We start from the raw sequence: 14,627 nt of genomic DNA on the forward strand, positions 1-14,627 counted from the left end.
TCATTTATACATTAATGAAAAGCCTAAAAAGCCTAATCCTTTGGAAAGATTCCTATATGCTTTGATGTAGTTTAGAGCAGGACCATTATGGAGAAAGGAAAACATCATCTTGATACTGAAATAAACATTTGGTCTTTTAGATAGTTGTAAAATACAGCCAAGAAAAGATTGTACTTTGGATCTTAATCTGCTTTAGAAATATGTTCATCAAATCAAAAGAGGCTTTCAATTTAAATGAAAAGGAAGCCTCTCACTAATATCTAACATGCTTCTAAAAACATCTGTGTTTACAAATGTTCACATCTAAATTGAGGGCATTTCATTTCACCATCAGTAGTGTGGTGGTAAACATGTTACTGTCCTGGACAACAGTTATCTTGGCATTGGTCTTATTTGTGTCTAATACTGCAGATCTTGTGAGAAATGCCAGACTTTCTCAAAGCAAACAGCTGGGCCAGTAAAGATTGCCAAACTCTTGAAGTCTGTCAAATCAGTCTCAGTAAATGTGGGATGTTCATTGGTAAAGAAAACTACATATATTTTTTAAAACTGCTTTGAAGCTAAAGGAGAATTTACACTTTGTTTTCCTCCAAGGCTCAGCAAAGCCTGGAGCAGTTCTTATTTTATCCAAACCAACTTTGCCGCTCTCTGATGATATGTTCATTACATTGCAATAGGTGATATTTCAAATGTCTATTTTTGCCATATCTGTGTAGTGAATTTCCTCTTGATATTTATGTTTCTACATGTTTTATTGTAGGAGAAATTCCAAACATTTCAGTTAAGTCTTAAAATTGCTCCAGATGAAGGAGAAAGCCTTCATCAGAAGAGGAATGGTCTGACTGACAGGTCAGCTTCAGAATAAAGCCAAGCCTGAAAAACAACAGTCCAGATTCTTTCCACAACCAGAAGAAATGAGCACTGAGAGACCTTCCAACCTAATCAAACACCCAGGGCAGACAAGCATTCCTTCCCTTGAAAATATAAGTGATTTCTCCTTAAATATCACTGACTGCACCCAGGTCGTGGTGCCTGAGGAAGTTTTTTTCACTGTTGCTGCTGCTGGAATACTGGAAAATCTGCTTGTCCTTATTGCTGTTGTTAGAAATAAGAATTTGCATTTGCCCATGTACTTCTTCATTTGCAGTTTAGCCATTTCAGACATGTTAGGTAGCTTGTACAAAACTCTGGAGAACATCTTTATCATCTTGTGCAAAATGGGGTACCTGACACGTCGTGGGGATTTTGAGAAAAAGCTGGATGATGCCATGGATTCCATGTTCATTCTGTCTTTACTGGGGTCGATTTTCAGCTTGTTAGCTATTGCAGCAGACAGATACATCACTATCTTCTACGCTTTGCGGTACCATAACATCATGACACTAAGAAGGGCCTTGGTTATCCTGGCAATCATTTGGACATTCTGTGCTGGCAGTAGCATTGCCATTGCCCTCTTCTCCTATGAAGCAGCAACAGTCATTCCCTTCACCATCCTGTTCCCTTTAATGATGTTTTTTATACTGTGCCTCTATGTCCATATGTTCCTCCTGGCTCGATCTCATGCTAAAAAGATCGCCTCACTGCCAACCAGCACAGTCCATCAGAGAACTAACATGAAAGGAGCCATTACACTGACTATTTTCCTTGGAGTTTTCCTTTGCTGTTGGGCCCCCTTTGTTCTTCACATCCTCTTAGCAAGGTTTTGCCCCCAAAACCCTTACTGTGCCTGCTACATGTCCATTTTCCATGTGAATGGGACGCTCATAATGTGCAACGCAATCATCGACCCAATGATTTTTGCATTCCGAAGCCCAGAATTACGGAGTACATTTAAGAAGATGTTCTGCTGTGCCAGGTCAAACTGGAACTGGTAAACACTTCATGAAAAATGAAGATTATAGAAGCACACCTATGGGGTGCTGTGAAACATTAGTTTGCAGAGTTAAAAATACCAACAATTATGCCCAAAGTAATACTATGCTTGTAGGGTACTGCCAGTGATTTTCAGAAGGCTACCAAAGAATGCATAAAAACTAAGTATGCACACAAATCCTTGCCAACCAGACCTCCAGAAATATTACTGATTAAGTTAATTCTGCTGACAATTTTCATGCAAGTAAAAAAACACCTGTATCTTAACTATCTTTTGTCATTTCAGAAAAATTCAAATAGAAATCTTCTGCATCAAGTATTGCATTACCCCAGAGATGTGTTTATGCCAAATCATTTTGTATCAGTAATTTCAATCTAAGGTGTATACTACTTTAAAATTCTGTTGTTTAAATCACAATGAAATAAGCATTTGTTTCTAAATTGCACATTTATATAAAAGTCTATGATAAAGTAGAAAATATGGACATGTAATTGGATTTTGCTGGAAAAGTAAATTCATGACTGTTCCTTAAAATCGTGTAATTAGCATTTCAAAAACAATTTTTGGAGTGTGAGTCCAAGAGAAGATATTTTGGTTTAAAATCTATTTTTAGTGACTGAAGAGTTTTTTCCAACATTAAGTTGTTGTGGCACAAAGACAGGTTTTGAATTTTAAAACCCCAAAACTAGGTCTAGACTAGCAAAGGGAATTGCTGAGCTTGCCAGCTCCCCATTGGAAGTCCCTGGGCCAGTTTGCTTTAATGAAATAATAAGCTTTGCAGACAGTAAAAGACGTTTGATTCAGCCATGACTTTCTAAACATGCTACAACAAAGAATTCAAAAAACAAAATGCAAGAGACAAAATTCAAAGACCTCCAAGAAAGTCAGCCACCTGGATAAGGAATCAGCTAACCAGTCTGGAAGGGTGCTACAAAGTAGTTTGTGATTTACAAAATCCTAGTGAGAAAATTTTGAATTGTCCCTGCCAAAATAATAGAAAACTCACAAAACTTTAAGGCAGAATAGTTTTCAACAGCAAAACATCCTGAAGCAGTCCAGAGTATGTGGTGAGGAATTAACCTCACAATAATTCAGTGGAGTTATTCAGCTGTGCCAGAGAGAGAATATTTAGTAAGAGCCAGCCATGAAACTGAGAAAGCCAAGACACAGCTAGAACAAGAAGGAGAGGAAAAGATAAACTCTATTAGAATTCAGAGATAAATAGAAGAATTTACTCTGACGGAACACTAAGCAAAACAGGAATTTCAAGATATATGGAATATGGACCAAATCATACATATTCAGGTGGACTTAGGCGTACAGATAAAGATATAAGAAAGGGACAATAAACCTGAAAGCCTCTATAGAACAAAGCAAAGAAAATGTCTTAAATGAGAAAAGAGATGCTTAAATAAAAATTTTTCAAACCTATATATTTATTACAAAAAAAGGTTTATCTATAAAATGCAAGTTCACAAGGGAGTTCAGATATAATCAAACATTTTATTCTAATGAGAATGTTTTCCTTTCCATCAAAAGCAGAACAAATGTAAAGCTGCACAGCAAGAAATTACTGTTATACCTGGAAAAAAAAGGAAAAAATTATACACTATTAAAGACAAGTCAAAACAAAAGACCTACTGTACCATAATACCCTGTGCACACAGTTGATGAGCTTCAAAATGATAAAAAATATTGGACAGAAAATTGTGATTTAGGCAGCCTTTATGTTAGCTCTGCAACACACAAAATATCTACTAAATGCACCTTCCCTCAAAACTTTCTTTTCCATCTGCTTTCCTAAAACAGACATAGATAAGAGAGCTAAGTAGCCTCCACCATGTTAGAAGTCACTGCATCTTGTAAGGAAGTCCACTCTAACCCTACAGATGCAACATCTCCATGTTCAGACTGAGCTCTCCAAATGTAAATTTTAATAAAATATGTACAGTAAAAAATTAACCTCATAACTTCTAAACATAGAGGAGTAATCATTAAAGAAAACTCTATACATTTGGCACTGCTAAGAGGAACATTCAAGACAGACTCATGTCAAAATCCAAAATTCAGCAGTAAAACAAATCATTCTGTTTAAAGTCCTTTGCAAAGGACTCCTTGTCTTGGGGAGATGCTGGCAGTTAGGGCTAGGAAAGGGACAAATGTGAGAGCCCAGGCTGGGGGTGGACATGGCCATGGCTACAGCAGGCCCCAGATGGGGCCACCAACTACTGCTTTCTTCTACCACACCAGCATGTGGCAGCTCAGGGTAGTCCTGAGACAAGTATGGCTTGGCCTGGAGGAAACAGGACAACTTGGACCTGGCTGCCTTCAGCCCTCATCCGACTGCCCTCTCCAACACAAGAGTCTCGGGAACTGGCTGGTGCTAACCTTCCTCACAGCATCCCCAGGCCCAGGGGAAAGAGGAGGGGAAGCGGTCGCTCACAGACCCTAGCAGCCAGAGCCCAGCTCTCATCCCTGCACTGCCAGCACGTTGCTTTGCAACAACGACCTGGGCTCCTACTTTGTCATGAAGCCTGACTCCCAGGCCATGCCAAGGGAAGAGTGGCCAGATGCAAGGGCATTGGATGAGGCATGATTCCCACTCTCATCCCAGACGTCCAGCCTTACAGGTTTCCCCACTGCCCTGCATATGCCGCAGCCTCAAGAAATGGCTGGAGTGGTGGCACTCTACTGCCATGGTCCCAGACCTACACCAGGAACCCTCAGACAGCCTGTGTGGGGCACAAACTGCTCCCCAAGCAGCTGGGCTCACTCCCTCCTTTTCACTACCCATGCCTCAGCCTCACCCTCACTCAACCTAAGACCCTAAGGGCACCTAAGATAAGAACTTAAGATACAAAATCCATGCTACAAGCACACCTTTGATCCCCTTCCTCTTGGCCCTACTTCAAGGGCAGAGCAAACTGTCCTCCAGTAACCCAGCATCTGTCCACTCCTTCCCAGGCTGTCCCACTGTCTTTCCCAGCACCATCCCCAAGCCTCCAGCCACCGTTTACCTGCAAAACATGGAGCAGCCATGGTTATGTAGGTTATGACTCCTCAGTGAGATTTTTTTCCATCTAACTTGTTAAAACAAGGAGTCAACACTTCGGCAGCAAATTTTTGGCAGGTTCTATCCCACATTCTTTTCTTTGACTTGAAAGTATTTCTGCAGTTACTGATGTTGGATCTCAGATTGCCATGAGATCCAAGCACTGTCCGGAACTGGTTCCCACCTGATGTTACCAGGAATTAACTGCTTATTCTTTGTAGCCTACCTGGTCTCATCTGTGGATACACTCAGAACAATATCCCAAGCATTTGTTCATGTCATGATGCCTGAGCAACACCTAAACTTATGGTTTGAGGTTACATCTTTGGTGGTAGAAACTTGATGGCTGTTACTGTTAGACTCTATGTCTAATAGCCAGAAAACCAGCAAGACTGGGAAAAAGTTGCTACATAAGGGGATCTAAGACAAAGCACAGAGACAGCAAGGTTGTAAATTATGAGAACTGTCTGTTGTTCTCCATTTTTAATGTGTTCAGGACAACAGAACTTGCCTTGCAAGAAATTTGTAAGAAATGCAGATCCTATGCATTTGCAATGAAGCTGAAATCTGCGTCACAATATTAGATCTCAAGCTGAGCCTGTGTTACATAAAAGGGAATATAAAATTCAACAGACACATATAAAAACTTTTTTTTTTTTTTACACTAGTTATGATTAAATGGAGCATTCTTTTGAAAATATTTCCTTTCTGGGAAGGCAGAGTCAGGAAGAGCATAAAATATTCTTGAATAAAAAAGCTTCTAGGAAGATTTGCATTTTTAAGTCTGCCAACATTCGTTGCATGTCAGCAGATGGGTAAATCTCCATACGTTATCTCCTAATTGGCTGTAAATTTGGCTTGCATTTTAGCAGTTTTGCAGTCTCCAAGCAAAGAAGTTTTTCTGTTTCACACATTGTCTCCATATATTTCCCTATGTTGCTCTTTGAACAGATTCTTCAAGCCTTGATTTGTGAAGCCTTCATTGTATTGTACTGAAGTCACTCTTAAAACTCTACTCTGATATGTTAATGCATAACAGTGAACTCTTTTCTCAGATTTTGGGACTTCCCTTCATCTGCCCAGCTTTAAAATACAAGTGTTTGGGGGGCAGAACTGTACCTTAGCTTTGGGAGAAATAAGTTCATCTTGGATCCTACCAGAAGCTAATAAGCCTGGAAGGAAAATCCAGTCCCTTGAAAATCACAGGCAACACTACAATCGATGTTTCATTTGGACGGGTCTACCCACGGAACTTCACATGCCTGTGGCAACAAAATATTTCCCAGTCACTTACTGCAAAACCAGAGAAGAAAAGCTCCTCCTCTGTTTCTGTTGTTTTGAACTGAACTTCATGTTCAGGAACAAAGTGAACAAATCTGATAAAGGCACCCAGGGGAATTAATTCCACTGAAGTAGTCGGTATGCCAGTGAGGGACAGACTTGCAGAGCAGTTTGATTTTGTTCACAAAATAGCAAGACAAATATAGTTTACTTGTAAGAAAATATAGCTTAGGGTTTATTTATGTGAGAAAAATCTTCTTTCCATGAATTATGGTCCTGGGTAAGACTTTCAGAAAAATAAGTATCTTGGACTCCTATTAGGTGAACAAAATTTCAGTTTTTCAAACAATATTTAAGTAACTGAAAAAGAAGGTTGACTTGAAGTGCAGAGCACCGTCAAAGGCAAGCAATACTTATTTATAATATTTGTTTATAATATGAGTTAAGGCAAATGTTAGCCTTCTCTTTTCAAAAACCTCAAGCAAGACACTTCATATAGTGTCAGCTAAAATTACAGGCAAGGAAAACAATAAAAGGATCTTAAAGTATCTATTTATCGTGAGACCTAATGCTGCTTGTAATAGTACTGAATTGCGACTATGTTCACAACCTTGTTGATTTTTTGGATTTGGTTTAGCCTTGGAGGCTGGGAACTTTCAGTACTTTTGTTTCAGTGCTAAACATCTACATTTCAAGCCATTACTTTTTTTAAAAATCTTTTTGAGTCAGAGTTTAACTAAACTCTTCAAACGATACATTTATTCAAACAGAATCTATTCCCCAAGTATACAGGGTCTGGTTTTTAATTCTCTCAAGGTAATTACAGCAGATAGCTGTCTATGAAAATACTATGTGCTCATCATTCAATAGCGCTTTGATACAGCTTCATTTGAAGTGTCGCTTTTACAGATGACACAATGCCATTGCGAGTTTCTGATTCAAAGAGGATGACTTACAGTACAATTCTGGAGAAATGAGTGTGACCATTTAAGAAAACTTTTCATGTCCACTTGAAAGCAGTTTTGGTATGTCTGCAAATCCCCTCAAATTACTGCTATAACACGAAGAACATACTATTGAACTGTCACACATAGTCTAATGAGTGACCATTAGCTGTCAAGTAATTCTGGATAACCCAGCTGGAGGGCAAATGCCTAATGAGTAATTAAAATCATTTATTGCTTTCCATAAATTTTTTTTCTTTTACTTTAAGACCATGAGACAGGTTTGTTACTCCACATTCTATTGCTTCAGTAGCACCTTTACACTACCATTTACTACAAGTTCAGTCCTTCAACAGTTACACCTAAACTTCATATGAACTATCTGAATAAAGGTAGGGCTAGTCAAAAAACATTTGCTAATGAAAGGAGTTACTCCACCAGCAACTTCTCACCCTCTAACAACCTGACCGAGGATGGAAGAGATGGAGCACATGGCCTGGGTGGATACTTGTATTGGCAATTCAGCTGTAGTAAGTCAGAGGCCTGCTTTACAGGGTACCCAAACAGCCCCTTTATCAGTATTGCTGTATAGAAAGGTTTCCAGAAAAAAAAGGCAGGCTGCGCTGTATGCAGCTTTACAGGTCAACAACTCATTTCAGTGTCATGGCCCTGAGGCACTGCCACGTCTGACTGTCCCTGCCCGCCCCGGGGCTCCCCCGACCCTGCTCGTGGCCCAGGACCCCATTTCAGCCCCCTGGAGCCTTCAGCCCCTGCCTCAGCGATGCCACCGTAGGGCCGGTCTCCAGATCCCCACAGCCCTGCCCTGCCGAGCCATGGGCCCTGCCGAGCCATGGGCCTTGCCGAGCCGGGCCCCCCCACAGGCCCATGTCCTGGCCCAGCCTCAGACCACCCCAGGGAGGTGCCCGCTGCCCGGGGCTGGGGCTGCCCCGGTGCCCCCCCGGCCGCCCTGCTCCTGGCTGGGGCGGTGGGACGGGCTCTGGCTGCCAGGCCCTGCCCTGAGGGAGCCCAGGGGAGCCCCCATGGCCACCAGCCCCCACAGCACCCTGACTTTAAGCTGTCAGTTGCCAACAGGCGGTTAAGAGCCACTTTGGCAGAGTCTGAAACCACACAGGAGCCTCTGCAGCATAGCATGAGAGCATTCAGCTCTGCAGGGAGCCTTGGTGTCAGCATAATACCGTGTAGTTTAATACAGTCTCTACAGCCAGCAAGAAATATCTTCAGACCCTTTAAAATCCTATTACGTAAGTTATTCTGGCTAATTGTCCCTTCCTGACAATTTAAATTTGGTCTCAGTATTCGGTGGCATTGAAAGCCTAGGGTAGATGTCTTCCAATTCAAAACTAGCTCCCTAGTCCCAGGGACTCCTGCAGCTACTCACTTTCAAAATTAATTGATATTATCCACCATGCTAAATATGCATTTGAGCTTTCACTTGAATTTTAAAGAATGATCTACAGAGTCTGCTTCACTGATGTGCCATTTCAGCCTTACAGTCTGCAGTCTTACATTTTCATTTCCTTGAGAAACGAAACCACAGCCAAGCAATTCGGGTAATCACATCATCTGGTATGACAGCTAAATCTGTCTTAACTGCCAGTCTGTGCAATGAGGAAAAAAGGAAGAGAGAAAAAAGCACTTCAGCCCGGCACAGAGTGGTCCATGTCAGAGGGCAAGCCGAGAGGAACTGATGGAGGCTTCAGGACTCTCATCTACGCTTAGCTTCCTCTCAGATCACAGCAGAACCTTCGAAGGAGGGGGGGAATTTGGATAAAAGGCAGCTGCTGGTTCCTGGATGAGCAGGCAGATGAAAGAAGCACAGCTTTGCAAGCAAGAGCTGGCTGGTTAATAAGGGGTTGAGACTGGCAGCGTTTCCCATTACAGGACCTGGCACTAGGTAGGGGTTGTTAGAAGTCTGGGAACAGGCCCAAGGACAAGGGTCACTGAAGAATAATCATTTTTTAAAATAACGGTGTTAAATGAACGAAAACAATTGTTCAGCCTTTTTCTATACATAGGGATCTTTACTGAAGGCTTTGTCTAGGTGGCTCAGGAGTATCAGGGGCATGAGAAAGCTCATCAGGCAGAGGGGTCCTGGCTGGAAAGGTTGCCAGCGAAGCCAGGGTCAGGCCAGGAGGGAAGAAGGCAGAGAATAAAAAAGTAATTTCTAGGATTGGGTAGGACAGCATGGAAGTAAGAAGAACAGAGAAAGAAACGGGTGGACATGACATACTCATCTTGCACTGCTGGAAAGAAATGAGCAGACCTGAGAGAGAAGCAGAAATGAAGAAAATAACATTCAGGGTCAGACAAAGCAAAGGAATGTTGAGAGATAAGTGAAAGGAGCAGAGACGTCCAGAACAGGGCTTTTGTTCTTGATTTGCAATAACAACCAATAATTGCTTTTTTTTTTTTTTTAACTGCATTTTCTGTGCAATATTGATGTATCGGGTGCAAGTGCCCAGGTGCTGGCAGTGGAGGGGAGCTGCAGGGGTGGCCTTTGTGAGAAGAGGTTGGGGCTGCCCCGTGCCAGACACAGCTGGTTCCACCCGGCTCCAGCCAACCCACTGCAGGGCACGCCTGAGCCCCTCAGACAAGGTGGTGGCACCTCTGTGAAAATGTGCTTAAGAAAGAGTAAAACCACTGAGCTGCGAGAGAAGAGTGGGGGAAAAATGCAAGAGAAACAGCCCTGCAGACACTAAGGTGAGAGAAGAAAGAGGGTGAGGAGGTGCTACAGGCACTGGAGCAGAGATTCCCCTGCAGTCTGTGGAGACAATCATGGTGAAGCAGGTATTTCCCTGCAGCCCTTGGAGATGACCATGCCAGAGCAGCTATTCACACTGCAGTCCATGGAGGACCCCACACTGGAGCAGGTGGATATTTCCTGAAGGAACTGCAACGTGTGGAGAGCCCGTGCTGGAGCAGATTTACCCTGAAGGGCTACAGCCCATGGAGAGGACCCATGCTGGAGCAGAAAAAAAGTATGAGGAGGAAGGAGCGGCAGAGAGGAACTGCTGTGGTCTGACTGCAATCCCCATTCCCCATCCTGCTGTGGGACAGAGGAGAACATAGAGGACATAGAGGAGTCAGGAATGAAGAAATGAAGTTGAGCCTAGGAAAAGGGGGAGGGTGGGGAGAAGGGCAAGATCTTTTTAGTTTTGTCTTTGTTTCTTGCCATCCTACTCTGTTTTAATTGGCAATAAAATAATTTTCCCCAGGTCAAGTCTGTTTTGCCTATGATAGTAACTGGTGAGCAACCTACCTGTCTGTATCTTGACCCACAAGCTTTTTTCATCTTATTTTCTCCCCCTGTCCTGTTGAGGAGAGGAAGTGAGAGAGCAGCTGGGTGGGCATCTGGCAGCCAGCCAAGGTCAACACACCACAATCAATTAATCCTACAAATAAGGATTAACAGTCCCAGTCTAGACATCAGGTGCAGTAGGACTGTGAGGATGGGCAAACCACGGGTGAAGGAAATGGCTTGCAGTAGACTGGTTTAGTGAACTTGCACCAGCTTTCTTAGAGATCCCAACCTCAAGCATCCTTAAGTGCTCTTACACTGATGGGAAAATGCTGACTTAAACTAACCAACAAATAAACCACAGATGACAATGTTAAACTGCGTTCTGTGCATAAGCCTTGGACATCCTTTTACCTCAAAGCACTTGGATAAGCTAAAAAAAATCTCTTGTTCCAGCTGATGAGAGTAAACTTTGCAGGTATACATGGCTTTGTTTGCTGAGTATCATCTGCCAGCTTTCTGCCATCAGATGGTGAAAACTCCTCTGACTGTTAGAAGGCAATCTGAATTAAACAGAAAGGTGATAATAAAAATGTCTCAGAACTTAGCACTATTGCCTTGATAGTGCCAAATAAAGTCTGAACACTCAAGAATAATATTTTATGTTGAAAATGTAGAGCAGTAGCTTTTTATAACAGAATATTCCATGCCAGCTGCTCAGGTGTGTTCTCAAAATGGTCCAGATATTTACTGCTTATTTAACTGTTGTTTAAGCTTGAACCCTGTAATCTCTTTTGGAACCAATGTCAGTCTCGGCGTGTCAAAGGGAAGATTTTCGGACAATACTCAAGCAAGATATAGAGAGGAGGCAGAACTGGCATAGCCTGTGAAGCAGTCATTCTGTTTGACACACTAGTGCCAGAGCTACAGTACCACATGGCAAAAAGAACACTTGCCTCAGAAATCCCAGTGAAGAGGTGGCTAATAGGGAAAAATTATCTTGAGCACCATCAGCCATTACTGCTGCCAAGGAGGAAAGACATCAGCGGTGGCAGCAGCTGGAAGGAGTGCCTGGTGCCTGGAAGGAATGGCAAAGCTGTGGCTATCTCATTCACCCAGATCTCTTGTTGTGGCTCTTCTCAATGTCATGCCACAAAAGATTTGAAATATTTGTACCTATCTTCACAGACATACAGATAGATATAATTTATATTGCTTTCTTCATAAAGGTTCTTTCAGCTCAGTCACACAAACTTTCAGTCTCAGTCCTGCATCCACTTGATTTAGTGACCAAAGAAGCCTTAAAGTGCATTTCCTGTGTTATCTCTTTGGATATGTGTAAATAATAAAGTGATAACGTATTTCACGGAAGGAATTCAAAACAGGTCCTGAAGAATCTATAGTGTAAACAGGGGTTATGTTTGTGCTTGATGGCTTAATTATTAAATAAATTTTTATTTCCTTCCCCATACCTTTCAAAAATATTCAGTTTCTTCCTCAAATCATCATCATAAAATTGTCTGCTGTGATTCTGTTCCCTGCTAATGTATCTCATCTGGGGGTCAATCATATTGGAGTCAGATTAAGTGTGGTGTTTCTGGTATTTCAAAAATAACCTGATAATTTAAAATTTAAAACATATTGCACATTCATTTGAAATTCAGATGTTGAGGTTTCAAAATATACTTCATGCATTATATCTGCAAAATGCTTTATGTCCATTCCATAACTAAGTACCTTACAGTATACTTTCCTCAGCTGATTGCCCTCCCAGCAACTAAGGCATGATCATAAAATTGATTTTAAATTACTAAAATTACTTAACGTAATATCTGTACTGACATTCAGTAGTCTACTCAAAGGTCTGTCTTCTTATATTTGTAACAGAAAATGCGAATAAAAGGCAGTACTGTGAAAAGATATTTTAGGACTAAATAAAATGAAGGACTTTGCTGGAATTTGATGCCTAAACCAGGAACACCTACAGCTCTTTCTGTTTTCTTTGCAAGCAAATGCACACAAGCTCAATGACACAAGCAACCCCCAGGAAATGGGAGACCAAGATTCACATTCTTCTTACAGAGAGAGAAATCAAAACCCCATCTATAGCTTTTCTAAAGCAACCGTTGGGCCACAGGGGTTTATGTAGGTAGAAAAATTTCCGGTTGTTTTTCCTTGAAGAAGTTCCTGCTGTTGAAACTGTGCAGTGAAGCAACGAGCATTTGCTGGAGCAGGAGAAGAGAGAGACTTGTGGGTCAGAAGCACCCCGTGAGTCAAGGAGCTCTGTGACCCAGGTCCCTCCCTCTGCACTGCTGACGTACTTCACTTCAGCAAAAGAGTAACAAAGTGATCCCCCAGAAATTCTGAACTAGAAGTCCCTCAGGTAATAGAGAGACCAGAATCCAGCCTCACGTACTTCTGGAGGGGTGGTTTAAACATTAGTCTATGGCATGAAGCTCATAGGCTTACAACCAAGACAATGGCAGCATTTTACAAGACTGGTATCTAATACACAGCTCCCTCAAAAAGGAAGGGCATATTTTAAAAAAGACATATTTAGTATGGGGTTCCATACCCCACAAGATTATTTGAGTCACCTCCCTCATCACTGTCTTCAATATTTCTCACTCTGTCTTGAGACACCTGCTTGTATCCCCACCCAGTTTGGGGAACCTTACACCTAAGCAGGGCTCTGGATTCCTCTTCTCTCCCATGTGCACAAAGAGTGGACAGTGACAATTTAGCTCCATTCCCAACACACTCTCTGCAAAATCAGAGCTCCGTAGCAGTTGTTTGGCCTATGCAACCTGTGGAGCATGAACCATCCAGGAAAGAGTATGAAAAAGGTACTACATAGCCCCAGTTCCCAACTGCAAGCTCACCTGCAAAGTAAATCTGAAAAGTGAGAGCAAACCTGCTTCCTATCGATTACAAGAAAGATCTGGTTTTGAACCAGTTATAAAGTGTCTTATTTTTGTTAAGAGGCCCTCTGTATTACACTAAGCCTGTAATGGAGAATTTCTCCCCTAAAGAAGACCGATAAACTTAAGTTTACTAAATTATCTCAGACTGCCTGCAGTTAGCTTTGTAAAAGCCCAGACTTCCAGTTTAAGGGTTTGGAAAACATTCTCCTGAAAGAAGGTGATAGGAAATGAGGGGAAACAAAAGGTCTTCTGAATTAGGTAAGTGTGCTCTCCCAGCCCTTCTGGCTATATTGATGACAAAGCCTCCCCCACAAGGAATATGCCTTACCAACTGGCAATGTTTTGAAACAAATGCCTAGAGTAAGAGTCAGAAATAGCATTTGGCAGTTCAAAAATGCATCTGTTCTGTTAATGATACTTTCATATCGGTATTTTTGGGTGACAGATGAAGCTATATGGAAGTGAAAGTGGTTTTACATGAGTTTAATTTTTCTCACACTAATTTCAAGCTGAGGCACACTTTTTTGTTCATTGGTGAATCTCTGCAAGAAATATCTTTGCTCAGGTCTGCTTAATAAGTCCTAGAAAGGCATGCACCTGACCAATTACCAAATTCTCCGCAACAGACTGCAAGGCAGATTGTCTTGCCTGTGAGCTTAGGTGCCCAGAGCATAGCTTCGTTAGTACAAGACAGCAGGATGGCAGTGGGGAGAAGAGGCCTTTCCCACTAAAGAGAAATCTGATGTTTGCTAGCACCTGCAGGACACTGGGTGACAGTCCCCCCAGGTTCTGAAAGTGGGTACAGGTAGAGGAAGCCACATGCTCCGAAGTGCACAAACCTCTGCAGCAAAGCGTGGCAGCTGCTGGCAGGTAGGCAGCCAGAGTTACAGGATAGGTGACACAGAGCAAAGGAGTGGCCAGCAAATGTAACCTGAAGAGAAAGAAAAGGCAAAGAAACTAACTGCTTCATTTTAGTAGTGCTTTCTAGCAACAGTAGAAATAGTGTCATAATTATCAAAAGAAAAATGTCAAGCACCACTGTGCCCAAGACGCTGCAGGTTGCAAAAGAGTTCCTTGACACAATATTCAAGCAATAAGAACTGAGAAAGGACTAGAGATACAATGTTAGGAATTAAATTTAAAACAGTATATAATTCAGTAGTAGTAAAAAAGGAATTTAATTCTAACATTTCTGCTTAAAGCCTAGCAATCTGTGAATTACCTGAAGTGCACACTGATTTTTGAGATGTTTGGCTTTTGAAGGATATTCTAGTATATATTGTAGCCTGCGTTT

At 41.9% G+C, this 14,627-nt stretch overlaps 1 protein-coding gene across 1 annotated transcript; it reads left to right on the plus strand.

Moving 5' to 3' along the window:
* Positions 1 to 914: 914 nt before the first annotated feature.
* Positions 915 to 1,874, plus strand: MC2R (melanocortin 2 receptor). The gene has a single exon (XM_052787365.1). The coding sequence runs from the start codon at positions 915 to 917 to the stop codon at positions 1,872 to 1,874; it is 960 nt and encodes a 319-aa protein (XP_052643325.1).
* The last annotated feature ends 12,753 nt before the right edge of the window (positions 1,875 to 14,627 follow it).

The sequence above is a fragment of the Harpia harpyja genome, chromosome 5 (genome assembly GCF_026419915.1).
Source record: "Harpia harpyja isolate bHarHar1 chromosome 5, bHarHar1 primary haplotype, whole genome shotgun sequence".
NCBI classification, from domain to species: domain Eukaryota; kingdom Metazoa; phylum Chordata; class Aves; order Accipitriformes; family Accipitridae; genus Harpia; species Harpia harpyja.

Coding starts and splice junctions, on each gene's coding strand:
- MC2R (XM_052787365.1), top strand. CDS start 915: ATGAGCACTGAGAGACCTTCCAACCTAATCAAACACCCAGGGCAGACA.